This window comes from Barbus barbus, assembly GCF_936440315.1.
Source record: "Barbus barbus genome assembly, chromosome: 47".
Classification (NCBI taxonomy): domain Eukaryota; kingdom Metazoa; phylum Chordata; class Actinopteri; order Cypriniformes; family Cyprinidae; genus Barbus; species Barbus barbus.
In genome coordinates, this window is record NC_136725.1 from 17,961,129 (window position 1) to 17,988,549 (window position 27,421).

General features: G+C 38.1%; 1 protein-coding gene across 1 annotated transcript; it reads right to left on the minus strand.

The window, feature by feature from the left end:
* Positions 1-1,836: 1,836 nt before the first annotated feature.
* Positions 1,837-26,671, minus strand: smtlb (somatolactin beta; the record flags this gene model as incomplete). The annotated part of the gene is made up of 6 exons (XM_079410707.1): positions 1,837-2,034; positions 2,142-2,321; positions 2,423-2,533; positions 2,670-2,854; positions 26,439-26,511; positions 26,615-26,671. 6 exons carry the CDS (start codon positions 26,669-26,671, stop codon positions 1,837-1,839), a joined length of 804 nt encoding a protein of 267 aa, XP_079266833.1.
* Positions 26,672-27,421: the final 750 nt, after the last annotated feature.

Genomic DNA, 27,421 nt, shown 5'->3' on the forward strand with positions numbered 1-27,421 from the left:
AGGTAATTAGCTCAACCTAGATGTTTCCAGGTCAGTAAATCATTGCCATTCATTTGCAGTATGGGTAGGCTTTTGCCTCTATAGCAGAGGCTAACTGGACAACTAGCAAAACTCACCATTGGAGCAACACTCCTGCTCTCTTGTGCCTCCATGTGATCTGTCAACAAAGTGGCAGGCTGGCTGATAAAACTTTTTTTTTTCCCCTTAAAGGGATAGTTCACCCAAAAATGAAAATTCGGTCATTAATTACTCACCCTCGTGTTGTTCCAATCCTGTAAGACCTCTGTTCATCTTCGGAACACAAATTAAGATATTTTTGATGGAATCTGAGAGCTCTCTGACCCTCCCATAGACGGAAAGGATCTTTACACAATCAAGGTTCAGAAATGTAGCAAGGAGATCGGTAAAATTATCCATGTGACATCAGTGGTTCAACTGTAACTTTACGAAGCTAAGAGAATACTGTTTGTGCGCAAAAGAAAAAAAAACTACTTTATTCAACAACTCGTCTCCTCTGCGTCACCCTAGCGCCATTTTGGAGAGTATATCACATACGTAAACCACGTATGCTGTTCTGTCAGCTGCGCCACACGTTTCTGGACCTTGATCGTGTAAGGACACTTACTGTCTGGGAGGGTCAGAGAACTCTAGGGATGCATCAAAAATATCTTAATTTGTGTTCCGAAGATGAACGAAGGTCATGAGGGTGAGTAATTAATGACAGAATTTTCATTTTTGGGTGAACTAACCCTGTAATTTGTTGTTGAATTGTCTTAGATTTCCAGAGTCTGTATTTATGGGTTGCTGTGGGGAAGTTTGGATTAAGCCTATAACTCACTAAAACTGCAACACTAAACCACTTTTTTTGTTTTTTTAGCCTTCACAGCATCAACGCCTCTGTTTAAATGACAGATGTTGGTAAAGACAAAGTTGTCTGGAGTTTTATCTCAGATACATGACACACTGGGGAACTAGATCAAGCTGTGTGCTTTTTTTTTTTTTTTTTGGCTGCAAATTAACAGTCTCTGATGAACGTGTGTGTGTAAGACTGGGCTTAGGATAGACGTTTAATGTTCTCCTTCTTGAGTGAAAATGGGCTCAAACTTTGTTCTCATTAGTCGACACTGAGGTAGGATATGGTGAAGCGTTTCAGTATAATATACCATTATCAGTTTCAAAATGAACCGCCACGTTGTTCACTATAACAATGCCTAGTTTGATGGCTCTCGTTTTTTTGACTCTTTTTTTCATCTGGGCAAAAAGGGATTTTTTTTTCATAATTATGTCTTTTTTCATAATTTATTTTATATGTACTCCTTTTGCTTTGATTGAAAGAGCAAGACTGAACAAAACCCGATGATCCATATTGTCCAGTATGATTTGAGAGCATCTTATGCTTCAGAGGAAGCAAAAACATCTGACCTATGTCTGAAAAATCAATAGTGCCTTTGTTTTAAATCCTAAAAATATGATTAATTTTGGGGTTTAAATGGGTAAAAAATACAAATTGTATCCAGATGATGTCTCAGACTTTGGGTTAGTTTGAGAGTTTGTGACAGATGGCAACTTGCCATCATTTTCTGTATGTATCAAGTGATTTTGATGAAATATTTCTCTCAACATGCATTTTTTTTATTTAGTGACATTTTATAACCTTCAGTGGACCCATATGACATTAAAAGACAAAAACACACTTAGGCTCAATCTTCAAGTATTCATGCAAACATTTTTTTTATTATTTTTTCAATATTTGTGCAAATTCTAAACCAGCTTTGGCAGAATAACACTGAAACACTCAAAATAATATGGCAGAAGATTATTATTATTTTTTTTAAGTTAGAAAAAGGAGCAATTCTCCTTGTCGATCTGGCGGCACTTCAGCAGCTTGAGGAATGTGTACATCTTGTGTGCATCTTTCCTGAAGCAGTAGATCACACTGTAGTCTCTCCTAACAAACTCAAGCATATCCGAAGAGACAAAGTGATTGGATGTCTCTTCAGGACCCCCCAACAGCAAACCATCTTCACCCAATATCTGACAGACAGAGAGATTTTCATACATATTGGAACTTTCCAGATGAATCAAAAAGGGAGTTTGATTGGTTGATTAAGAGTTCACAATTTTCAACAATTCATATTCACCTGTCTAATAAGAACCAGTACACCTTGCTCCAAGCTCATTAGTTTGGTAGACATCCATTTATTCCTGGTAAGCAGGACACTTGGGGCATTCTCATAATTCTCAAGAGATGACTGTACTTCTACCAGTGGATCAATCCAGAACTGGACCAGAATCAGGAGTGAGTGAAGGATCCATTTGTCCTGGAGGGAAAAACAAAAAAAGACTAGTTTGTCTTAGCAGTTCTGAGAAGAAAGTTACTCTGTTACAGTGAATTTCATCAGATGCCATTAGAGGAACTCACGGAAATCTGTTGGATTTCATTTTTAGACATGGGAACCGGCACCATTTTAGGAGCACACATGGTCCCTTCGGGAATATGCAGATTCATTCCGAATGAAATGAGCATCTCGTCCTGAAAATATTAAAGAATCATTCTGTGCTGGTTGACTGTTTACCTATTCTCATCAGGTATTTAGTGAGACTGAAGTCTTGGTATATTGCAAAATCCAAAAAGAATCTTAGCTTTAGCTTGATTCCCCGTTACTCACAAACAGCAACTTGGACTCCTCTGAGACGCGGTAAATGAGATCTGCATGTTGAACGGCTCTTTCCAGGAGCTTCTCCAGTGAGATGGTGCAGGACGTTCCTGCAGTATCTTGGTCCGAACAGTCCACAGGAGATCCAGTCATGGCCTGCAGTGAGCAGAGCACAAACGCCACACAAACCTGTAGAACTTCAGGATGGTAAGGGGACAAAAGGAGAGATTAATTAGCAGATACATTCAATAATGTTCACATTGATTTTGTATTGCCTGAACATTTATTATCAAAGCAACTTTATGCATACTTTAAAATTATTCCTTAGTGAGACTGTATGCCTATAGAGACTATAAATACTCCTTATAAATAAGCTTTTCATACTCCTAGTGAGCGATACTCTTCAGTTAGCCATCATTAAATTAGAATCTTTTGTGCAATATAGATTGAGCTAGATTATTTTTTCCCTATTCAGCCAGATGTAAGACCCTGTACCTGTAGTTTTCTTCATTTTGCAGAACAAAAGAAAAGTCTTGTTGGACTCTCTGACTGTGATTCTGTCGCAGATATCTATACCTTATATACTCTACTGGATTTATGAATTAACCAAATAAGAAAAGAACTTGAACGCAAGTGATGGTAAGCTGATATTTGTGACCACGTGTTACTTTGTTTTTATGCATCATCTCTACTAACAAGACATGTCAGATGCAAAATTCTGCTGTTTCTGAGCGTTTCTGTTTCAGTTCACTGTTAATTTGAGTAATATTATATCCTGCGATGTGCCATGCCATATTTAATTTAAAACTACTTTAAACTACAATTTTGTAATACTGTTATATTGTAATAGAATAGTATTATACATTTATTATTACACATGCATATTATATTAAATGAGAAACTGTGTACTTTTGTAAAAATTTGTAAAAAGAAACTTTTGTACTTCTAAAAAAATTGATGAATGTCAAACTAAATTGAAATATCAATATTAATTTTCAAGTATAAATTTACTTAAAAAAACCCCCTAAAAAACAAGCCCCTAAAATGAGAGAGAATTGCATGAGACCATGTTCGCTTAAGAATTGAACCTGCACATCGGCTGGTGACTGGTCTAAGCTTTTTTGATGCTATTTGATCATAAGTTGCAATAAGTATTCTTATTATTGCTTGCCTGATTGTTTTGTAGCCTACAGTTCATTAAATAATATCCAGGCAAAACTTACTTATTTGTATTTGCCTATATAGGCTAGGCTATATACTATACACACATATCCACATTTATAACATTTCAGTTCAAATCAATATTCCATGTACACGCATTTATTTGGCCAGTAGTAATAAAATAATAATTTACAGTCAGCTGGTCATGATTGTATTATTATTATTATTTGTCTCTTATAATCAAATAGTTTTAAATGAACGCATAAACTGCAATGATATTTATCAACAACAAAAAAAAAGTTTCATAAGAGCAGCAGAAGGTGTCTGACACTCATGACGTGGGGAAGTCTGACTCCCTCATTTTATTATTCATAGTTTTCCATTTGCATGAGGTTGTCCACTGAGCAATAAGATAAGCATAGAGAATGTCTTAAGGGTCTGTCCAGGGATCAGATGTCAGACTTGTGACGTTCTTCATGCCAGAAGTATGTAATCTTTTCATCTTTGTGATGTAAGTGAGGATGAAACTTCCCCCACTGAAAAGTGGACCCAACAGACACGTCTCAAATCCAGCTCGGATGCTTAAATTCAACTCTGATTGAGTTGTTTGCCCATACAAAAAAGTGCCATATGCTAGTGTGCTCTGAGTAGTTGTTAGTGCATTGCAATGTGGTTGCTAGGTTGTTTTGAGTGTTTACTCCTAGCAAATAGTCTCTTTTATATATTTTTGCTTCTAGAAATATTTGCCCATTTTATTGGCAGCCATGAAATGTATAAAGATGGCCATTGTTGATTTTGTGTGAAAATAACATTTTTGTATTTATTTCGATTTATCAGCCTATGTATTGTGAAAATGACTGCTTGGAAAAGTGCTTTGCTGTTTGTTCTGTTGGTCACCCTAGATTGAAGTCACAGGTCGACCACGCCCACTAAGTTTCCGCAGAATCCCCGCCCCTTCCGCCGCAGTCTGACAGAAGAGCGAGCGAATTTATTGGGTAAGATAACTAATTTAACATCTTAAACTCAGTGACAAACGAACTTAATTATTCTCTCTTCTCATGCTCTCCCATCTAAACACGTAACGTTAGCTAAGCCCGTCTGAATAGATTTGATTAGCCAACAGTATAGCTAGCTGACAGAGCCCCGTTATAGTAAAGCGTCAGGCCAATATTTTCAGAGATAAGGATATAGATTATTATAGCTCCAGTGAAGTCAGGTGGGTAACCCACATCAAATCACTAGCCCATTTGGCAGGTTATGATTCATAAATTATGACCGTATGCACACTCAAGTCTATTGGTGGAACCCAACAGCTGTTAAAAATCATGCCGCGCCATGTACAGTTTGCCATTCAAAGCTTTACATAAAAGAAAGTGAAATAGTCATTAAAAATAATAATCACAGAAAAAAACAGGGAATTAAAAAAAAAAATTAAAAACAAGGAATTATAAAATATGGAAATTGATACCATGATTTGGGATCGATGTCTGTAGATTCTGAATTCACCCGAGTTTGCAAGACTGCATTGTGCATTTTAATAACAGGTTTGTTTTATACTATCTTTAGGACCTGTGCAATGACAATTGCAAATACTTCAATAGTAACAACGATTGATAATCAAGCCTGGTCAGCCAATACCATAGAATATCATAGAAACCACATGGCGATCACATAAATAAATGTTTATATTATATTGAATTTTGTACTATATAAAAGTGTCTGACAAATACATTCATATAAATGCAAACAGGACTTTGTAAAACTAAGGACATTAATTGTCTTTACATTTATTTTGAAAGATGAAGCTCGCGATTATGGAAAGGGGCGTTACATTTCCGACGAGTGCTTGCGGTGTTCGGCCAATCACAATGCCAGTGTCAGCTGGCCAATCAGGGCAGACTGCATTTGTCTGAAGGAAGGACTTTGTAGAAAACAATTCATTTGAGAGAGGCGGGGCATAGAGGACCTACGATATTGTACAGTACAGGTCCTTTTCAAAAAATTAGCATATTGTGATAAAGTTCATTATTTTCTGTAATGTACTGTTAAACATTAGACTTTCATATATTTTAGATTCATTACAACACAACTGAAGTAGTTCAAGCCTTTTATTGTTTTAATATTGATGATTTTGGCATACAGCTCATGAAAACCCAAAATTCCTATCTCAAAAAATTAGCATATCATGAAAAGGTTCTCTAAACGAGCTATTAACCTAATCATCTGATACTTTTCCAAAGTATAGCTCGAATGTAATTTAAGTCATGTCTGTCTAGTCTCATCACATCTAGTGACCATAAATAACATATTTATATAATTCAATATTTCAATAATACAACAAAATTCAATATAATATAAACATTTATTTATGTGGCCGCCATGCGGTTTCTATGATATTCTGTTCTCTGTGAGTCTGAGTATATCTTTCATGATTGTTTTTACATTTACAAAGCAAATAAATGGTCTGATTACTTAGACAAGTTATAGCACAGCCCTCCTTTGCAAGCAACACTACAAAAAAACAAAAACTCAAAAATTAATAAAGAAGAAATAACACTATTGCCACCAACAGAATCTCTTAATTTTCTTCCACTAGGTGTCAGTAAAGGTCCGAGAGGCTCTGACAGATGGACTCTATTCATCAGTTCCAGCACTGAGGGGCTCGGGTTCATTTGTGCCGAGGAGAGATGTCACGATAACAAAGACAGATTGTGAAAATGATACACTCTATCAATCAGACGTGGAAAGAAGGAAAACAAATCAACTACAGTTTAATGAAGAATGAAACGGGAGAAAATGAAAGTGCGAATGGAAATGTGTGATTACCTGTTGTACTCTCGTCTGCTCTTGCTCTCTTTTAATTGAAGGAAGGGAATGAGCTTTACAAATTCATTACTTTCAGTACACCTCACACACTCACAGACACACGTGCTTGATCTATTTTCCATCGATGGGAGTTCATTTGGTAGCCAAATCAAATCAGACTCATTTGTGGTTTGCGTGAGACCTCTGAGGCCCGGCGGAGCAAAGAAAAAGGGGTTTTTGATCGGCGGCGGGCATCAGAACAACACGAATGTTGGTTAACATGGCCACTGACTTTGTGTGCATTAAACTGCATTCATAAAGCCAACGGGAGGTTCTTGCTTCCCTTTGGTTTGTGCTTCAGATATTTTAGAAGCATGAATGGTGATAATCTGTTTCCGTCTTGCAGGTTAATTTCCCCGTGCCTCTCTCATTCAGCCTGTATTCACACGGTTTTCAAATAATACGCAGGTGAATGAAAGCCACGAGACCGATAATGACGCTGGAACAATTGAGAGCATAATTTTCACATCTCCCTGAGAAGGCCCCAAAAAAGGCCTACAGAAAACTCGACGAGCACCTCTCGAAATAATTGGTCATCTCGAAAGAGTAATCTCACGCCCCCCGGCCTGTTTCTCTTTTACTGAGTTGGGAGATTTTATAGCTCTGCCATACTTATGAGCTATCTTCCTCTGATCAGTATTTGCTCGGCAGCGCTGTCAGATAAAGGACTCGCTGGCAAACAGCTTGAAGCTGCCGCTCTGACATGATCTAGTCGTTTCAATCTCAACTAATGCCTGCATCACACTGTTCCCAAACGAGTTCACGGCCCTTAAACCCTTAAACCCGCCAGCTCATTATTGTCAGGTATATAACAAACAGAACAAATATGCTCTCTGCTGTCCGACGGCACTGCTGGAAGGCGGCTTCATTTTTTTTTTTTTTCAGCGGCTCGGAGGTCATCGCCTGAGGAGACCAAAGGCTTCTGTAGTCGAGTGCCTGGGTTTCCAGCGAGACTCCATTCTCTCTGAAAATCGCATGCCTTCTCGCTAACTGAACCCTGCTGGTCTGCAGCCAGCTGGCTAATAGTGAACTTTATTCATTCAAATGTGTGACTCATAATTAAATCATGAGCGTGAGTATGGATTCATAGCGCCGCTTATGAGAATGGAAATAAACAGCTGTAAATTCTGCTCTTGTCGGCCCTCCAGGAGCCCCTGGCGAAGCGCTCAAAAGAACCTGTGAAGTAAACAGTTAAATATTCACCGCACACCTGACAGCACAAAAGCCACATAGAGAAATATCCATTAATTATCGCAATTCATCAAGTTAATAGGCTGTGTTTGAATAATAGTCTGAGTATAAAAAAGAAAAATGGTTTTACCTCATTAGGCTTTTTAATACTTTCCTGCACAAAGAGAACATCAGCAGGCAGCAACCATTATTACACGCGCGTGCGCACGCTTTTATGATGGGATATGGATTTTTTTTTTTACTGTCTATGAAATTATAGCATTAAAAAGACCATGGAATCAAGAACATCGAGATCAAGAGATAGAAGCTGGTTATGGCGGTTAGCTTCTCTAGGCTGGGTGAACTGTTTAGAATGCGCTTGTGTAACGTTTCGTTTCTTTATTCTTCCGTGACTGATCATCTGTGGCTTTTTTTCTTGCTTTTTTCCCCCAACTCATTTCTAGCTGTGCTTTTAAATACAAAGGCTAGAAACTCTGAACCATTTGAGTGGACCGAACTGAAACAGTAGAGAGTAATCTGATGGAAACTTCCAGAGTAAAAAATGAAATAGATTAAAAGGTCTTTCAATAATAACACATTTGAGAAATCTCACTTGTACCCCTGAGTGCCTGTGCCCTGCGTGTTTCAGCAAATTTAATAATTGGTTTTGGTCCAGAAAGCTCTTCACTGCCATGCTTAAAATACTACTCATGTATTTTTGAGGCTTGGTAGAATGGGAGAGGTAATGGCAGAAGAACAGTTCTGGGTTGCATGGATACATGGCATGCATGCAAGCATCAAAATTTTTGATTTTCTAATGAATGCAAAGTCAAAATTTAGATTTTATGTATTGGGCCTATCTAAAAACTAGATCTGATTATACTGTCAGAACATTTGGAATGCAGTAGTGCATGCATGCAGGGGCTTTAAAGATTCAGTTTAGTTCTACGTCAGTCTCGGGTGTCGCTTATGCATTGTGTAGTCTGGGTAACACTATATCTGGTGTCTGAAGACCAAAGGCCCGATTAAATCTGTCGTTGCTCTGTGGGTCCATGTGTTGTGTCTCGGATCAAGTTGATCTGAGAGGTCTTTGAAAATATTTGCTGTTTATTTTCAAGGTTATCATGTGTGCACATCCCTTGTTCAATTAGCGTTTAGTTTTCATCCGCTGCCTGTCATGTGATAGTGCTTCATCCAGACTATCCAGCTGGCATCTGAAAAATAAGATCAAGGTAAAATGATTTGTCTTGCATGATGGTAGATTAAATCTTAACAATAATTTGGCAAACCAAGACTCAAAAAGTGTTTAGACACAAAGTCAAACTTAAAAATATATGAATATAATGTCATTTTTAGTTTATGTTTTTCAAGCAAAAGTGAGCTATTCAGTGATTAAGTGACTCACACAATTCATCATAATCACCTCATTGCATTGTGCATTGTCACCACCTCTACTTTAAAACAGTATTTTGTAACGTTTTCATGTATGGAACCAGGCAGAGGTATAATCTATCTGGAAATCAACAGAAGCTTTTTTAGAGTGAAATATGAGGTGGAAATTTTTTTTGTGCAAATAGCCCGCCTTCTTGGCAAAAGCGATTTTTCTCTAACTCCGCCCACCAACGTGTGATTGGGATAGTCACGAAAAAAGAAAGAAAAAAGACACTCATTTCATACTAGTTTTGGTGGTGCTATCGACACGAGTTCGAACCCTCCTTTTGCCGAACTTTTTTTCTCCCTTTTCAAATCTCATATCGCATCAGAACGACATTTATTTTCGATAAAAATGAAGGAAATAATCAAAAAGTTGAAAATAACGTATCGGTTAGGGTTAGGGTAGGTGTAGTGAAGGCTTTATTGTCCCACTAAGGTGGCATTCATTTAATAATTTGAATTAAAACTATAATTTACACTCAATACATTATTATTGCGTACTCTTTTATAATGTACTACAATACTGAGGTGCAGATAATTGCCACTATTTTCAATAAGTAGTATATAAATAGCGGAAAATCTTGCTATTTTAACAGTGTAAATAGAATCTATATCGTTAAAAATACTGCTATTTTAACTTCACTTAGTGTAAATAGAATACATTGCTATTTAAATGGTATCTATCGTTTAGAAAATATGCTATTTGCACTTAGCCGCTGCCTTATTTAACATTCTGTATTTTCCTTGCCATACTACACTGGGTAGGCAATTACCATTCAGGTCTATGGTAAGTTTTAAAAACCATAAACAAAAGAGATGAGTGTATACAAATAAAAAATGAATCTTGCTTTCCTAGCACAGCAAGTAAGTGTGTATATTATTTATAAATAATGATGCATTGAGAATATTTCAGCAAGTAAGTTTTATTCAGTAGCCTCTCTGACAGTGAAGGATTCAGTGGGTTCATTCAGTAAAGATGAATCAGATTAATTCAAATACATAACTGCAGAGTTCCTCATTTATTCAGAATTGGAATGAACAGGACGTGTTTGTTTTTGGAACATGGGATCTGCACAATTCTAACATGTTCAATATATGTAATTAGAAGTTCTACCCACCACCTTTTTACCAGAATCTGAGAACTTTAGGAGTGGCAGAAGGCAGGTTATGTGACATGCCTGGGTATTTTTGAAGATAAGCGAGCGGATAACCTCAGTTTTTGGTTCCAAAATCGGAGGCATCTTTCAGGGTAAGTAACCATAGTAACTTGCTCTCTGAAGATAACCTGCTCCAGAGTAGGTTCTGTTTCAGAGTTAGCTCACTTCAGTGCTATCAGCGCATGCGTGATCTACTGACGAGCCTTCAGTGGACATGACAGATAGCACGCAACATTATATATTATTACAATATAGTTTTGTAATATATCCTACTATATATATTAATGCATATTTTGAATGATTAAGTATGAACAGGATACAATTTCTGTTTAGCAACCATTTTAGCATTGTCCCTAAAATGAAGCATAAGATTTGGTCTTAAATACTTGTGAATGCAAACAAGACATACGTAGCTTGATTCCCACAAAAACGGTAAACTGAAAACTGCTCTGTAACAACCAGTGGTGTGAGTTTGGGGCAGATCTATGTTTTTTGATCGACCAGTGGTAGATGGGAGGACACCTGTTTGAGAACAGTCATTATTTTTGAGATTCCATTTGGCAGAAATGATGCACTTCATCTTTAAGTGCGTAATAGAGTGACGCTGGTGCATTATTCAGGGTTTTTCAGAGCTTTTAGCATCAACACAACACAGAAGCCTGCGTCATGGAATCGGCCACCGTCTGACTTTTCGATCACATCTGAGCTTTTCCAAAGGGCTGCAGAGATGGAGCGGCTCTTCAATTCCAACTCCGCTCTCTTCTCAGCTTTCAAGCCGCTCAGCTAATTCCTTCACTAAGCTGCACCTACCCTGAGGAGGCACTGAAGTATTCAATACTCAGTCAATCCATTAGGAACTGAAGCAGCTGCCTCAGCTCCAGCCGAGAAGAGATTCAATTTCCATGGAGCTGAAGAGAAGCCTGAAACCTCTGAATGAATACAATAACAAATTCCATGAAATTAATAATTAAAGACAGAGAAAGACTGCGGGGACCAGGGTGAGTCGATAGGAATAATAAAACCATATCCCCGTTTCAGATACACACAGAAGCCTGCAGCCCTTAGAAAAACCTGAATGGGGAAAAGAAAACCCCATTTGAAAGCCTTGTGGCATTTTCTGTTCCTAGGGCCTCCCTTCATCTCTGTCCGTGCTGTTCTTCTCATCGCCTGTTTGAAATTCAACCTTAAATATGAGAGTTTAGACTCAAATGCCCGTTATTCACCTGTCTGACTGACTGTTAGTTATGGAGCATGTGTTTTTCTGTCAGAATAGCTAGATATCATACACCGTTTTCTGGGAACAGTTCTGGGGTCACTTGGTACACTAGATGGCGATAAATCCAAAAAACAACACTTAAAAACGTAGTAGTCCTATAAAACAAGTGTGCCGCACTAATCCTCAAAAGTGAAGCCATCGCGTCTTGATTGCCCCCAGGTTGCTGGTCCCAGTATAGGTCATAAACTCCGCCCTCTCCATGTAATCTAATGGGACGCTAGACAAACTAAATTAAATTTCACTTCAAATATTTTGATTTCAAAGATGGTTTTTGTCATTTTATGTAGATTTTATCATGCCGACGTAAGTTCAAGTGTTCGTTTTTTAAATAAGTTTGGGTTTAGTTCTCAGCGGGAGTTTGGGCGGGACGTGGCTCCACTTCGCGCTCTACTGCGCAGACTCTGGTCCCAAGTTCGCTACTGCACAGACTCTGGTCCCAAATCAGCGCAATGTGGCCGTGCCCTATAGGAACATTGGCAGCTTCACTTTTCTTCAGTGGAAGTGAGTGAAGGTGCGTCGTCCATCTTTTTTTACAGTCTATGGTATAAACAATTTTTTTTTTTTAATTTCAGTGCTAAAGGTTTTGTTTATCATGTGAGGTCCACATTCTGACTATTCTGACCCTATTCTAACAATATAGGTCGACTACAGGAAAAGTGGGACACTTTTTCTGTATTTCTTATTTTATGAGTTGTTTTGAGTAGTTACTCACCCTCATGTCGTTCCAAACCCGCAAGACCTTCGTTCATCTTCGGAACACAAATTAGGATATTTTTGATGCATTCTGAGAGCTATCTGAGCCTCCCATAGACAGCAGCAAGGATCCTTACATGATCAAGGCTCATAAAAAATAATGACTTTATTCAACAATTCGTCTCCTCTGCGTCACCCTATAGCGCCATTTTGGAGAGTATCTCATACAAAAAACAACGTATGCTGTTCTGTGTCAGCACCACCGTATGCGGATCCGCTGTTTACACTTTGATCTGAACGTAAACAACATATCTGTAATAATAATCTATAATAATCAAGGTATATATGATATACATAACGTTTCAACAAGTTTTACTCTTTTAGATTAGTCAACTGACAGCGGCTAAAACAGGAGAAAAGGAAGGTAAGCCACAACCTATTTATAACAGGCTGTTCCAGGTAAATTACAGGCAAGTTCCAAACGGAATCTGCCTCTGTTCAAATGAGAAAGCCACAACAGCGGCATGATCCTGGTACAAAAGCTCGTTGTCTCTGCTCTCCAGGGTCTAGACACACAGGAACATTTTCTTCAGATGGGAAAGGGGCTTGTTACCCCGCCAGCAACAATATGGGTGTCTCTCTCACACAGAGGATAGAGTTCCTAAATGTGAGCGGTTAAAGGACAAGCAGCCATAGGAGCACAGAGCCAATTAAAGCCGACAATAGAACAATACAGAAAATCTCAAACTGCTCCAAATAGGCATAGGTCTTAAATTCTAACCCCTTACATTTGGTGAAACCAGTGTCATCTTCTTCAAGCAGAAGTTCGGGAAAAAATATGAGAATCTTTTTATTATCATTCAAACCGAGAGGAATCTGATTTGTTGCAACACATCAAGTTGAATATAATTAGAACTGAGGCTACATCCTTCAAGAGTTTATTTTTGTGCCATGAATGGATGTTTTTACAAAATGCAAACACGTGAACACCATCACAATCTTGTGATTACCAGCAGGAAATCAGGAGGAATTGTTGGCAGCATGCCAATTTAAGAATCAAGTTGGAAGTTGATTGGTGTTGATCATAATCAATTACTGTTGGCAGTGTGAATGCTGAAAGTTGTGAACAGAAGTAGTTATGATGAAGACAACTTATTTACCTGGTTTCTGAGGCATAGGGCTTGCCTGTCAAAACTACATTTCCCATCACTCTCTGTGACAACTCAAGACTGGTAAAATATACTGATAAACCATCATTCACACATCTAATGTGCATCATTTCATTTTGGGGTCCTAGAAAATATAAAATCTGGTATAGTTCTTCTTGTCCTGGTTAAACATTTAAAAAAGGGAGAGTATGTCTAACATCATTGTATATCATCAAATAATTTATACATTGAGGGCAGCAAAATATATGGCACAAACTACTTAGCTAGCTATATACACTACCATTCAAATGTTTTTTTTTTTTAATGACCTTTATGTTTTTAAATGTTTTTAAAAGCAGCCTCTTATACCCACCAAGACTGGATGTATATTTGATCAAAAATACAATAAAACTAATAATGTGAAATATTATTACAATTTAAATGATCTGTTTCTATTTGAATATTCTAAAATAGCATCATTATTCCAGTTTTCAATGTCTCATGATCCTTTAGAAATCATCCTAATATGCTGATTTGCTGCTCAAGAAACATTTCTTATTATTATCGATGATGAAAACAGTTGTGCAGCTTAATATTTTTGCAGAAACAAGATTCTTTGATGAATAGAAAGTTCAAAAGAACAACATTTATTTGAAATAGAAATATTTTTGATCAATTTAATGCATGCTTGCTGAATAAAAGCATTAATTTCCTTACGAAAAGTAGAGTATATTATCATATTAGCCTATGGATGAATGTTAGCTTTTAAAAATGTTTTGCTTAGTTGCATTAGTAACACCAGAAAATGACAACTCAATGAAATGAGAAGGAAGCAAACATGCACTGCAGATCGAAAAAATGTGCCAAACTTTAGAAGCTTGATTTGAAGTTGTGCACGTGTCCTCTTTCAGAGCATGTTGATTTATTCATGTAAGTTTTGCACCAGGCCCGAGGCTGCAGGGAAAAGAGGCCACTGTCAGCCCTTCCTCCCGTCCTGAGCCCTACACCAACCCCAAAAACATACTCACGCCAGAGAGCTGACAGTCACGGGCCCGTCTCGGCGGATCTCTCCAGATGCCCGTCACGGGGATCAAAGGCTGGCCCTTGTCACCACCGCGTGGCTCATGACAGTCGTCACACAGAAGAATAATTCAAGGGACGTAGCCCACCGGGGAAAAGAGCATCGGCACACATGTGAGATTTTTTTTCAGCACACAAACTCTATGTTTCTCTCCTTCCCACCTGCGTTTGCCCCAGGCACAGAGGCTTACAAAAACTCACCTCCCCTTCCAGCTCACATGATAAATATGAGAGGTTTGAAAACCCAGATCAGGGAGTGACAAACAGGATTACATGCTGTTTGCACCTGGTTGTCATAATTAGAGCACTGATGACAGGGGAGGAGTTAATTGAGATGAAGATCACACCGAGGCGGGTGCGATGTGCACGCGGCTCTGCATGAACGCTCAACGGCTGTTTAGAGTGATAATTACTCCCTCGGTCACCTTAAACAGCATTAACAGGCTTTTCGACAGTTAAGGCCTGAAACATAATCTACGCAAGGATGTGAGACAGGTATGTGAGCTCGAATTTGTGACTTGTTAAGATCTGGAGCGTGTTGGACCACCACAAGGGGTGCTATAGTATAAAGAAGAAAGAATTCATGCGTGTGAAAGTGTCTGTCCCAATATCCACACTTGCTGTTTTTGCTCTTGACCACTTGTCTGCTTCCAAGGTGTGTTCTGTCTAAATAAGCTGGGAATGCTCAGCATGAATGAGTTCAGGGGCTGGCTAAATGTTAACATTACTTCTAATTCCCTTGTCATTTAAGGTGTAGCATAAGACGTACATGATAAAATGTTGGGAATACGTATGTAACTGTCCATATTATTTATTTGCCACATGACATAAATTTTCTGCCAATCTGTGCCAGTTACAGAGTTTATTGGCATGTGGTTGATTTTATGAGCAAGAATAAATGTCTGTGAATTTCTTGCCAAAGCGTAAAAATGTGCTGTTGCTGTTAGACTTTGATTACCGCAAATCATATTATATTTGATGCAAATCCAACACAATTAAATTAAATGAAAAAAGTAGTAACTCTATATTTTTATGCTTTATCTAGCCAAGGTCATTTTTTAATTGTATTGGAGTCTTACACACATGCTGTACAGTTAATCTGAGCCGTGCATTATTTGAGTGTTGACAGCTTTTATGGGAACGGATTGATGGAGCGCAGATGATGCAGATAACTTGATCTTGACCCTTAAAGGTGCACTAAGTGTTTTTTGAAAAACACTTTTGACCGCAGCGTCGGACCGAGTCCCAAAACACGCTTGTAGCCAATTGGCAGTAAGGGGGTGTGTATTGACAGCAAGAGAAGAAAGCGCTCAATTTGAGTGCACAGGATGGATATTAGCAGATCGACTATAGATAGAGAGAGATGGCAGATAAAAGAAGAGGAAAATATAAGAGAAACAAAACATTAAAAATAAGGGTTACGATCAGGCAAGAGGTAGGATCCGCGTAAATATCGGAGCAGCTTTCCAGCAGTGGAGAGAAACTCAAGGAGTGGGAAGGGCTCGAATCAGATGCAGTGATTGCATTGTTTCTTCTTGATAGTGTAAGGAGTGAAATTATTTCCTTATGAAAATAGCTCCTCGTGAAGCCAAAACTCTTCACACAAACTCACACAAAACAGATGCCATGCAACAAAGCCATAAAACTAATCTGGAGAAAAAATCTCCAAAGAGAGCAAACAATACTACCCTGACCAAACTTATCTCCTTGTTCATTTACTGCCCCCTTCCTCTCCTCTCCTCTCCTCTCCTCTCCTCTCCTCTCCTCTCCTCTCCTCTCCTCTCCTCTCCTCTCCTCTCCTCTCCTCTCCTCTCCTCTCCTCTCCTGAAAGCAAGAATATCCATATGCTACATGTGTTATATCTTGTGAATATTGTTTTTTCCCCTTCATGTTTGGTATCATTCTAAAGTCTCTGTGTGATTGGTGAAATGATCTCAATTTCACAGTAGTCACTTATATTATGAGAAATATTGAAAACTTAAGTGAATTCTGTACTTCTGTTGTGAGCGGTCTCCTTTCAAAATCTGATAAACATTGCTTTACATCAGGTGTGAGCATTTGAGCACAAAAATATCTTCTACAGAGGCTTCTCATCCCCCATACACAGATGTAATCTGTTTGGGGCCGATAATAAAATGTTTATTGCCCTTTTGTTCTGGTAGTATTTAAGGGAAAGTTGCAAATCAGTCATTGCGATTCTGTAGCCAGATCAGCCCGTAGTGTGGAGTGTATTTCATATGCTCCATACTATGTATCTTCCTGAAGTCAGGTTTATATTTTACTCTTAGATTCATCTTTGAGCAACTGATGTTATGTATTTTCTTATTTTTGAATTGGCTTCTTATTGTTTACTTATGTAATTGGCATGACACGTTTTTACCTGACTAATAATACATTTTTATATTGATTTATTCTGATCTCTTCTGAAATAATTTTTCAAGTAGATTAATGTGTAGTGGTATTTCCGCAAATCTGCGTCCAGGATAGATCATACTGAAGTTCCAATGAATGAAGCGGGGGGTCATCATTAGGGATCTTCTGATTTCTGTCTGTCACTGGCTTAAGTTACAGTTTTCGTTATAATCACCCTGTATCCTCGGAGTAAGTACAGAACTAGCGAGTTTGTGCCGTGCATTCACTGTTGGCCGAGTGAATCGCAAAGCGATACTTCTTCCCTAATAAACAAAGAATTGCAAGTATGGGATTTTCAGAATAATCAAACATCTAAATTAATAATCAATATTTGTGATCAGTTTTTAATTGGAAACATTGCCTAAATTTAATGATCACGTGAAATTAGAGTCAGATTGAACATGGAGATAGACTAAAATTTAAACCAAATCCTGATAAATTCAGAGGCGCAAGTAAAAGACCGAACACGCATTAAACCTTCGACCAGGTCGCTGGATTCCGCTTTTTGGGCTGCCATGGTTGTGTATGTACACGTGGGGCGGAGATTTCCAAAACAGGGGCGAGTTCCTGTTGGGGTATGGGCGTTTTTGTTTTGCTGCTTTCAAATGTCAACATTGCTTGGCAAAAATCGCTTAGTGCATCTTTAAGAGACTTAAATGCTCTCAAATAACAAATCTATTAAATTAATTGCTGATTACAACATTGAAATCAAATCAAATTTTAATCAAATCCGCAAATTCGTTTGAAGAACCAAATTAGCCAGAGATCAGTTACCATGATTACAAGATCTGGCATCTTTCAAATCATCTCAGGTATGAAGAACGGACCCCAGATAGACAGCCGATCAGAGAAAACGCATTAAGGGACCAGATATAAACAATTACGTAGATGGTATAGTTGGTATTAACTTGATTAAAGTTATTGACAGTAGGACTTGTTTTTTTTTGGCTGTGAAAATTTGTTGAAATATCACTGTATTGCTAAACATACCTGGGACCGTCTTTTTGTCATGTGCATGCACTCTCAAGTGGCCAAGACTATGGGTACTGGGAAAGGCCCTCAGAATATGAATTGAACTGGAATGACAGGAAGAGGAATCATTCTGTTTCCTAAAGCCTTCAATTTTTTAAACACAGTCTCAAATAACTTTGTTTTTTTTAAATTCAAACTTCCCCGCATTTACATTCCACTTGCAATTCTTTTTGCTTCATCAATTCATATTCAATTCATTTCTGAATATTGTACAGCCCTGTCAGCTGCTTGTTGAGACAGTGCAAGTTGAAAGGGATAGTTCAGCCAAAAATGGTCACAATTTATTCACAATTTATTATTATTATTAATTAATTTTTTTCTTCAAAACTGTATTTCAAAACTTTCTTTCTTCTTCAGAACATGAAAAAGTAAGGAATATTGGGAACCAAACAACACTAAAGCCCATTGACTTACATTGTATGGACCAAAAAACACCCACTGAGGTATTTCTCAAAATATTTCATTTTATGTTTCACAAAAGAAAATCATTCATGCAATTTGAAACGACATGAAGGTGAGTAAATAATGGCAGAATTTTCATTTTTGGCTGAACTATCTTTAAAGACATTTGAAGGTAGCTCTATAGACCCCTAGAGTGCTGAGATTACAACCTGAGTAACACAAGACAGAACTATGTACTGTCTACACATTGACTTCTGTGTATCATTGTGAGCACTGTTTCTTGCCTAAGACAGGCAAAAATTGTCTGGAAACAGTTTTAGAAAGCATAAGCTAAAAACATAAAGATATCACCATGATACCTTCTCTACATTTCGAAGGTGGTATTGATGTTTAGCTCCAAACCTTTGTGTTTACTTTACAGAGCTCCTCACAGTTTCTGTCTCATTGACGCACACATCAATACAACCTTTCCCACAAAATTCCAAACCACATCAATATTAAACAGATCTAGCGAGTCGGGTAAATTATGTAGATTATGTTTTGAAAGACTGGGAACACTTTTCTCACATCATTCCTGGTTGAGCCGCTCCACCTGGGTGCGTTTTGATGTGAACGTGGAAGGAAGCGCTTCCATTAGCCACGTTCACATTATTGATACGCACATTTTGAGTAGGGAGCACGGCAACAGAAGCTTTTCAGAGACGAATGAACTACTGTTTGTACTGAGGAAAGGCTTTTGTTCCCGAGCTACGCAGCGTCGCACCCCACAGTCAGAAACCCAGATGAAGAAATTGAACAGAAAGTCTTATTTTACTAACCTAACACCTATAGTTTGCATCAACTTGATAAAAATAGCTTACTTTTGCGAGCAAACTGTGTCTGGGGGTTTATCTCATAGGCTCTTGGCAAGATATTTTCTTCAACAAAGCTCCATTTTCTCAAACATATTTGCTTTTATGTTATGTTATGTTATGTTATGTTATGTGCCCAGTGTTTATTTGTGCTATTGTGATAGATCTCATACTGTAAAGATCTCACTATGAAATTTAGCTGCTCATCTGTTTCAAGAATAAATGCTGCAATCATACGTTTTCGCAGTTTATTTTGCAAAGGATGATCAATGTGCTTTTATCGGGTGCAATAAGCTAAAAGACCTACTTATGGGAGCAGTTCACCCAAAATTTTTCTGAAAATGTGCTCACCCTCAGGCCAACCAAGATGAGTTTGTTTCTTCATGGGAAAAGATTTGGAGCAATTTAGCATGACATCATTTGCTCACCAATGGATCCTCTGCGCTGAATGGGTGCCGTCAGAATGAGAGTCCAAACAGCTGATAAAAACATTGCAATATTCCACAAGTAATTAGTCCATCAATTAACGTCTTATGAAGTGAAAACCTCCATGTATGTAACAAACAAAATCATAATTACGATTTTTTAACATCAAACTGAAGCTTCTGGATAAAGTACAAGTCCTCTATCCATTATATCACTTTCTCCAGGGAACATTTAAGGAACAAAGTGTATTTCAGTGTCCTTTAGTTTTTCATAACATATTGTGATCTAGAGCTTCATAAAACTGCAATATAGATCAAATTATGTGACAATCAGTCTTTTGTTACTGCACTTCATGACCTCATTGATCTGAAACATTTTGATGTGCTGCTGCTATATGAAGTGTTTCGGGAGAAAATAAAATCAAAAGTGCCCTTTACCTCATGGGGCCTTTAGCCCCTTGTACCCTACCCTCAATCAAAGCATTTAACCCCAGGTTACTCCATAGGGACAAAGTGTGTAGCTTACTGTATGTCACTTAGCAATTTCCACTGACCATGGTTGTGTGGAAATAAAAGCTAAAGTCTATATATTGCTATGTGAAGGCTGTCTTCTGCTATACACACCTCTCCACCGAAGGCAATATACACAAGAGGTTACGATATTAAAGCCAAGAATATCACTAAACAGTTTTCTTTTCGTATTTGTTTTATGGTATCACCTACAATAGGGGTCGGTACAATGTGGTCAGTTTGATCCTGATCAGCAATTAATTTTCACTCAGTGGCCTTCATAATAGGTTGGTTATTTTTGAGCTGCACAGAGAAACGGTCTAATTCATGCAATTTGCTTTGGCTATATTTAGAGAGTAATTGCTAGTGAAGGTACTCTCATCAAGAGCCACAGGTGGTTGTTTATTTCTCCGCAGCCACCCGCAGATTTCTCAGAAAATGCTTTTTAAATAAGTTCAGATCAAAGACAACAACTTTAGGTCCTTGTTTGAGGATAGTATTGCTTGCACTGTGGCTAAAGGTAGGCTAGAATCTAGATGATGTTGGGTGTCTCTAATTGGCTTTCAATCATCGGACTATTGTGGTCTGATCCCTACAGATGTGCTTTCAGCTCTGCCTGTTTCACTTACGACTGAATAAACGAGCAAAAAGCAAAAATTATGACATGTAATCTTCTGGCAGTGCCATTTATATTTGCATTTGCACTTCTGTGTTTTGAAAATGGGATTTCTTTCAGGGAGAAAATAACACTTCTTTCTAATGCAAAATTGTCTGGAAGTCACACTGAGAAATCCAATGAATGAGAATCAAGAGTTAAGAATCATACCTTCATCATATTTTCTGTCTCCAGTCATTTTGCGTTAACTGGCGTATTCTGTCGAACAGCGCGCGCACGCACAGTTTAGCGCGGGAAGAGACTATCACAGCACTTACCGCAATACTTCTGTGGAAATGATTTGTTTAGTTTCAAATGAGACACGCGCAATTTGCATGATACTATTTCAAGCTCCATTGAAACTGAACCTTCCGTGCACTTTCGGCGTCTGATAGGAAAATAGTGTATTGGGTCTTGTCATTTTTCATCAAGCCTTGAGATTTTTTGATCTTTTATGAGAACGCACTGTCAGGAACAGTTTACATGACAAGAAGGTTTGAAAACACATCAATCATTCCGATGATAAACATGGCTCATGTCATCTCCTCTTCCTGTCTGCTCTCTCCATTTATCCCACTTGTGAACGTGTCCTTATTATGTCACGTTCAATTAGTGAAACGCCTTTGGAAAATGGAGACCTCTTGATTGGTGACAGAGAAGAAGAGCCTTGGCAAACGGCGGAAATGTTGGTGTATGCATTCTGACGCTGACACACAGTGCTCCATGTCTTTGAATATTTTTTTCACAAAGCCAGTGCTCATAAAATGTGTAAAATAGCCCTCTAAAATGATATTAACTCAAGCCAGCCCAATGTAAACGCTCTCGAATTATAGTGAGGGAAAATATATTTTTATTCCAAATCAGCCAGGAGTGTAAAAAGATAGAGGAGCATTCTGAAAATACGCATCAGTGACAGTGTTATGAAATTGAGTCTGACACCTCTAAAATTACCCGAACCTTTTCAGTCTGACAGCTGTAGCAGACTGGCACTTTAAAATGAACAGCTACTGTTTTCAAAACCCAACAGTGGCTCTATCAGCACGGCCACGGATAGTTTCACAGAGGGCCGGTTCTAATCGTAAAGGTTCAATGTTTTTGGCAGGAGAAGGCAGGTTCCAGATAAGGCGAGGATTTATGCACAGACAAGATTAGAAATCCGCGCGGCTCTGTCACAGCGCACTTCCTCCATGCAATGCAGTGATACTGAAACTAATCTCGCGGCAAACATATTGGAGATCCTGTAACACAAACCTAGATGGGAAGGAATGGGCTAATCTATCTGCATTCGCGCCATCGGACTCCACAAAGGACGAAGTTTGCCACTGCTGCAGGCTGAGACGCTGCGCAGATGTGGCCTGTGCATGAACCTTTTTAAAAGAGAGATGATGCTCAGTCCAGTTTTATAGAGATAGGAGCGCAGATCAATATCTCCCACACAGCCAATAGCAGCTCTCATGCTATTCAAAAAGGACAGGTGACAGAGGAAAATGCCATTGCTTTGGCTCAGGAGACTCAATGGAGATGTTTCATTTAAGCATCAACATTTTTCTACTGAAATAATTTATGAGAATAAAATTTAAACAAATACATACAATTGTTGACTTTAAGAATGCAAATAATTTGGTCTTGGAAGAAATGTCTGCGTTCATATTAAAATACTGGCAAGCAATCAGTTCCATCTTGGAGATGGGATAGCTCACCCAAAAATGAGAACTCTGTCATCATTTACTCACCCTCAAGTTGTTCCAAACCTGTATGAGATTCTTTTTTTCTGTTGAACACAAAATAAGATTTTTTTGGTGGATAGTTGGTAACCGAACAGCTGCTGGTAGCCATTGACTTACTTTATATCCTCTTTGTGTTAAACAGAAGAAAGAAAATTATATAGGTTTGAAACAATTTGAGGGTGATGACAATTAAAGTGTCATGAAACCCCCCTGTTTCAGCACTGGTCTTTCACACCTTAGATCTGAAAAAGTCTCCAGAAATGGGGTCGTAAATCTGTGGAAAAGTGGGTGTGAAGAGAGTGGGAAGAGGGGAGAAAACAATCAATAAAACACAGACCTACAACACACTCTTTCATTATACAGACAAATGAATATTAAAATATCTTTAAAACATAAAGAATAAAGTTTTTTTGTTGACTCTTCTTTGAATTTTTGGTATAGAGTGTGTATCTGCCATGTCAATAATCTGTTGTGTCATTGTATTCAAGATCAGACGTACCGCTGTACCAGTGCCTTTATTTGTGTGCATTTCATTTGTTATGTGCGTATACGCGGTGCTGGTTCATATTCGGAGCATGAGAGAATATGAAATATGTTCACATAAACTTGAAATATGATTGCTCCGGTCCAGATATGAACTATGATCCATGCAGCGAGTGTTGTTAAACTCATCGAGGCGTTCAGCGCAGAAACCGCTCTCTCATGCATGCTCCACGTATTGTAACATATTAATGTTACAATACGGGGGGGGAAGGATGACAGTTTGGACAGTGGGGGGCACGGGGCATCTGTGGTGGTTTGGGGTTTTGGGTTTGAGGGGTATTAAAGTAGCGCACACAGTAGCACTATGACCATATCCCAAATATATTCCTGTAATAAAATAAAATACATATTTTACAGATAAAATAAAATACATACTTTACAGTCACCGCTATGCAGATTGATCACAGCTACCGCAAAAGGGTTTCTACCAGTGGTCATCCTTCAAAAACTTAACATCTACCACAGTTTTATCATTGGTAGAATACAAAATGTTTCAACACAAGCATTTCAGTCAAATGTAATTTATGCAATAGCATAAATTACCTTCAAACCTTTAACCCTCGACAGAAAATCGACCCGCTTCAATAGTTTAAAATCAGTCCAATTCCATGCAAAAAATGTGGATTTGGCAACCCTGCATCCAACACAAGCTGCATGTACAGTGATTTAAATAGCGTACTCCGCATATTGATAGTGGCTCCCTGACGCGCACAAATTATATCCAATATTAGAATGTTTGAGTGAGCAGGCGGTAATGGTAAGAAATTATGCAGGAGCGGAATTTTTGAAAAGAAGGTAGGTTTTAATACAAAAACACACACAATGAATGGCGACTGTAGAAAGCAATATACGTCACTTTTCATGACATTGGTTCAACTTTGCTTTTTGAACCGGAAGAAAGAAATTGCTCCAAAAAAATGAAAAAATAACAACTTTTCCCTTAATAATAGACATAATGAGTGGCATTGTTTTTATCACTGATGTGCAACCTGTTCATATATATTAACATCTTTTCATGACACTTTAAATGATGACACAGTTTTCCTTTTTGGCTGAACTATCCCTTTAAACTTTTCTTGAACTAATACATTTCAGATTAATTACCACTCTGAAAATGAAAAATATTACATTCTAATCTTTTTCTTTGGTATTTGTTGGTCTGGATAAAGCTGTGTGTTTAACAACTCTGCTCTGCTCATCACTAGTCTGAATTATACCACTTTGCTGTAAAATATTTAACAACATGGGTTTAAGGGCTCATTAACAAATTGGTCAATTCAGCATCCAATAAAGAGGTCCATCTGTTTTACTGAAGGCCCCATGTGGGCCGCTCTGAGATTCAGAGCAGCAGAAAATGATGTTTTTGAAATCTAAATATTATTGGCTAAAGAGACATTTTCATTAGCCAAAACAATGTAACCTGTGAATCCAATAAAACTTACTTTCAGATAAATATTGAGGGACATTTGCTGCTGAAAGGTGCGTCTAATCTTCTAAATAACACTGTAAAAATGGAAGCTGATTCTCTGCTGTTCAGCCCTCCATCTGGAAACCCATCTGTACCTCCTGTTTTATGGATCTGATTCCCACTGTATCCAATACTCACATGAAGGTTAATGACTGGACAAACTGTAGCATGCTAAGGTCATGCATTAACCACAAACAGGGTCAGGAAGGGTAACCAGAGCTGTTAGCATATGGGTAAATATTGAATATGAAATAGGATAAGCTTAGGGATAGATCTATTGACAATGCTTAATGCGACCGTACACGCTAAAGACTATCCACTGGGATTATTTATTTATTTGTCATATCTATTCTAGGGCAAAGCTATTCTGTGACATGAAGCAATTAAGACTGTAATAAGATAACGTCTTTGTGAAGGAACACTTGATTCAAAGCAATTTAAAATGGCTTTGCTGTGGTCGTAGTTAAAGATCCCTCATCATGTAATACATTTTACAAAGATACTGTCAAAAAGATATAGTGTCAACGAGGCTCTACTTCACATAAAATAAGAGGCACTATGATAAGAAAAGATTGATTACCCCATGCTTTAGGAACTTTTGATATTGCGTGGAGTCCTGGGGTGGAAAAGAACCATTAACCGCACCTGCTGTTGCATTGCATACATCTGTTCCTTATTACAGTGAAGCAAGACACATGCTTCCTTAAGATGTGCCAGCTTGACGCATTAGCTCATAAGAGTTCCAGTTTGTTTGATGCTTTAATGACAGATCAACGATCAACCCATAGTTGGACAATTATTGGACAAATCGGCTGTTTAGTTAAGTCCATGGTTTATCTTGAAAGGAATGACCATAGAAATGATTAGGCTACTGCAGTATAGCTTCTAGGTTGTAATGTTAAATAGCTATCCACCTTTTTCTTCAACGTGGAAGTAAGCCTATGGGCGAGACTTCTGGTTCATTAGCCGCTATAGGTAAATAACGAGAAGAATAACAAGGTTCAGTAGCCTAAATGGTAAAACTGATTGCAGTACAAACCGGTGTGTTCATAATTAAGATAATACATTAAAATAACATGGTAAAATACACCAATTTTCAATATCAAGCAGCAAAACAAACTGTTTTTGTTACAGCTATAAATAGCTGGATGTGAAGCTAGCCCATAGAATTTAAAAATCGTTTTAAACGCTGATAATAATAATAAAATGTTTCTTGAACAGCAAATCAGCATATAAGAATGATTTCTGAAGGATTATTTGACTCTGAAGACAGTGGTGCTGACAATTCAGCTTTAGATAACAGGAATAAATTGCATTTTAAAATATATTAAAATAGAAAGCAGTTGTTTTGAATAGTAAAAATCTGTCTGTCTTTCTTGCTATTCAAAGTTTTGATGATGCAATTATTGTCAGATTAATTTACTTTGCAAATTGACGTTGAGAGTGTCATTAAATTGAGAGAGACAGTTTACAAGCTGAGATCAATCTTTACAAGCCTGACAGGGTGATCATGACCCAGATGTGAAATGCAGGGGTTTCTTTTACCCTGAAGGGGGTTATTTAGCAATAATGACCGACAGTGTAGAATGTACCCACTTATTGCATGGCTAATAAATCAATCAATATGAACTTATATAAGAAACACCGTGGCATGATGTAGTGACTGACCAATCAGAATCACATATTTCAAAGAGCCACATAATTGTGGGGTATTAAGTAGCCAGTTTTTTAGTTGATTTACCCACTGTTCATTAGTATCAAAGCTCGTTTACCCATGAGCATGTTCATCAGCATGTTTTCTGCGATGGTGGCTTTTACATAAGGGATCTGTGGATCTGTTTCCGGCTGTGTTTAGAACGAATGCACATGAAGATCATTCATCAGGGGTTTTGAACAACAGTACACATGGACAGCGAGGAGGCATTTATCTCCTCGGAACAACACAAACACAGAGCTGCTGCCCTGGAGACTTCAGCTGCATGCTCAAATCACCATCCCTCTTCATATTCCACTGTGTCTAATTAGCCAATTCAGTCCAGACCACATTTATAGACCCAGTGGAACATACAGACACACACACTTATACACACATGCACACAAAGAGGCTGTCCTGGAATTCACATGTAAATTAGATTGTAGTTCAGAGAGCCTTGTTCCTACGGTGTGGGCGTCTGCCTATAGACACTTTGAAGACGATCTAGTGGAAAGGACCTGGGTATATATTAGATTAAAAACATCAGACTGGATTTGCGTGTTAATAAATGCAGTAATGATATTCCAAACTCGTGCGATTTGAGACACAGTCAGCCATCCACCCCAGCTAGTGATGCAGATTGGGCCAGTATGTTCTCTTGAGGAGAATCACACTGATGTCTTCTGACAAGCTTCATTCCACAGGAGAGAGGGGTCTGTCACCAGGACACCATCGCCCAAATGCTTGCCTGAGGCCGTCTTCCCCACTGACTCACATTCTACAAACAAGACACTAAAAATAACAGCTTAGAAAAGGTAGAAAAACAGCATGAAATATCCATGAAAAAGACCAATGCAAGATTTTCTTTCTATGGAACTCTTTCTATTCAAATCATTATTTTTTTTCTATTGAAGGGATCACTGACTTCATTATAAACCAATTTGTTTCAAATAAGAGACTGGTGTAAATATATCCAGAATTAGTCACTGATACGTCAGCAAAAAGCAAAACTCGGTAGATGTGATTCTAAAACACTGACAGGCATATCTAAATGGAAGGCAA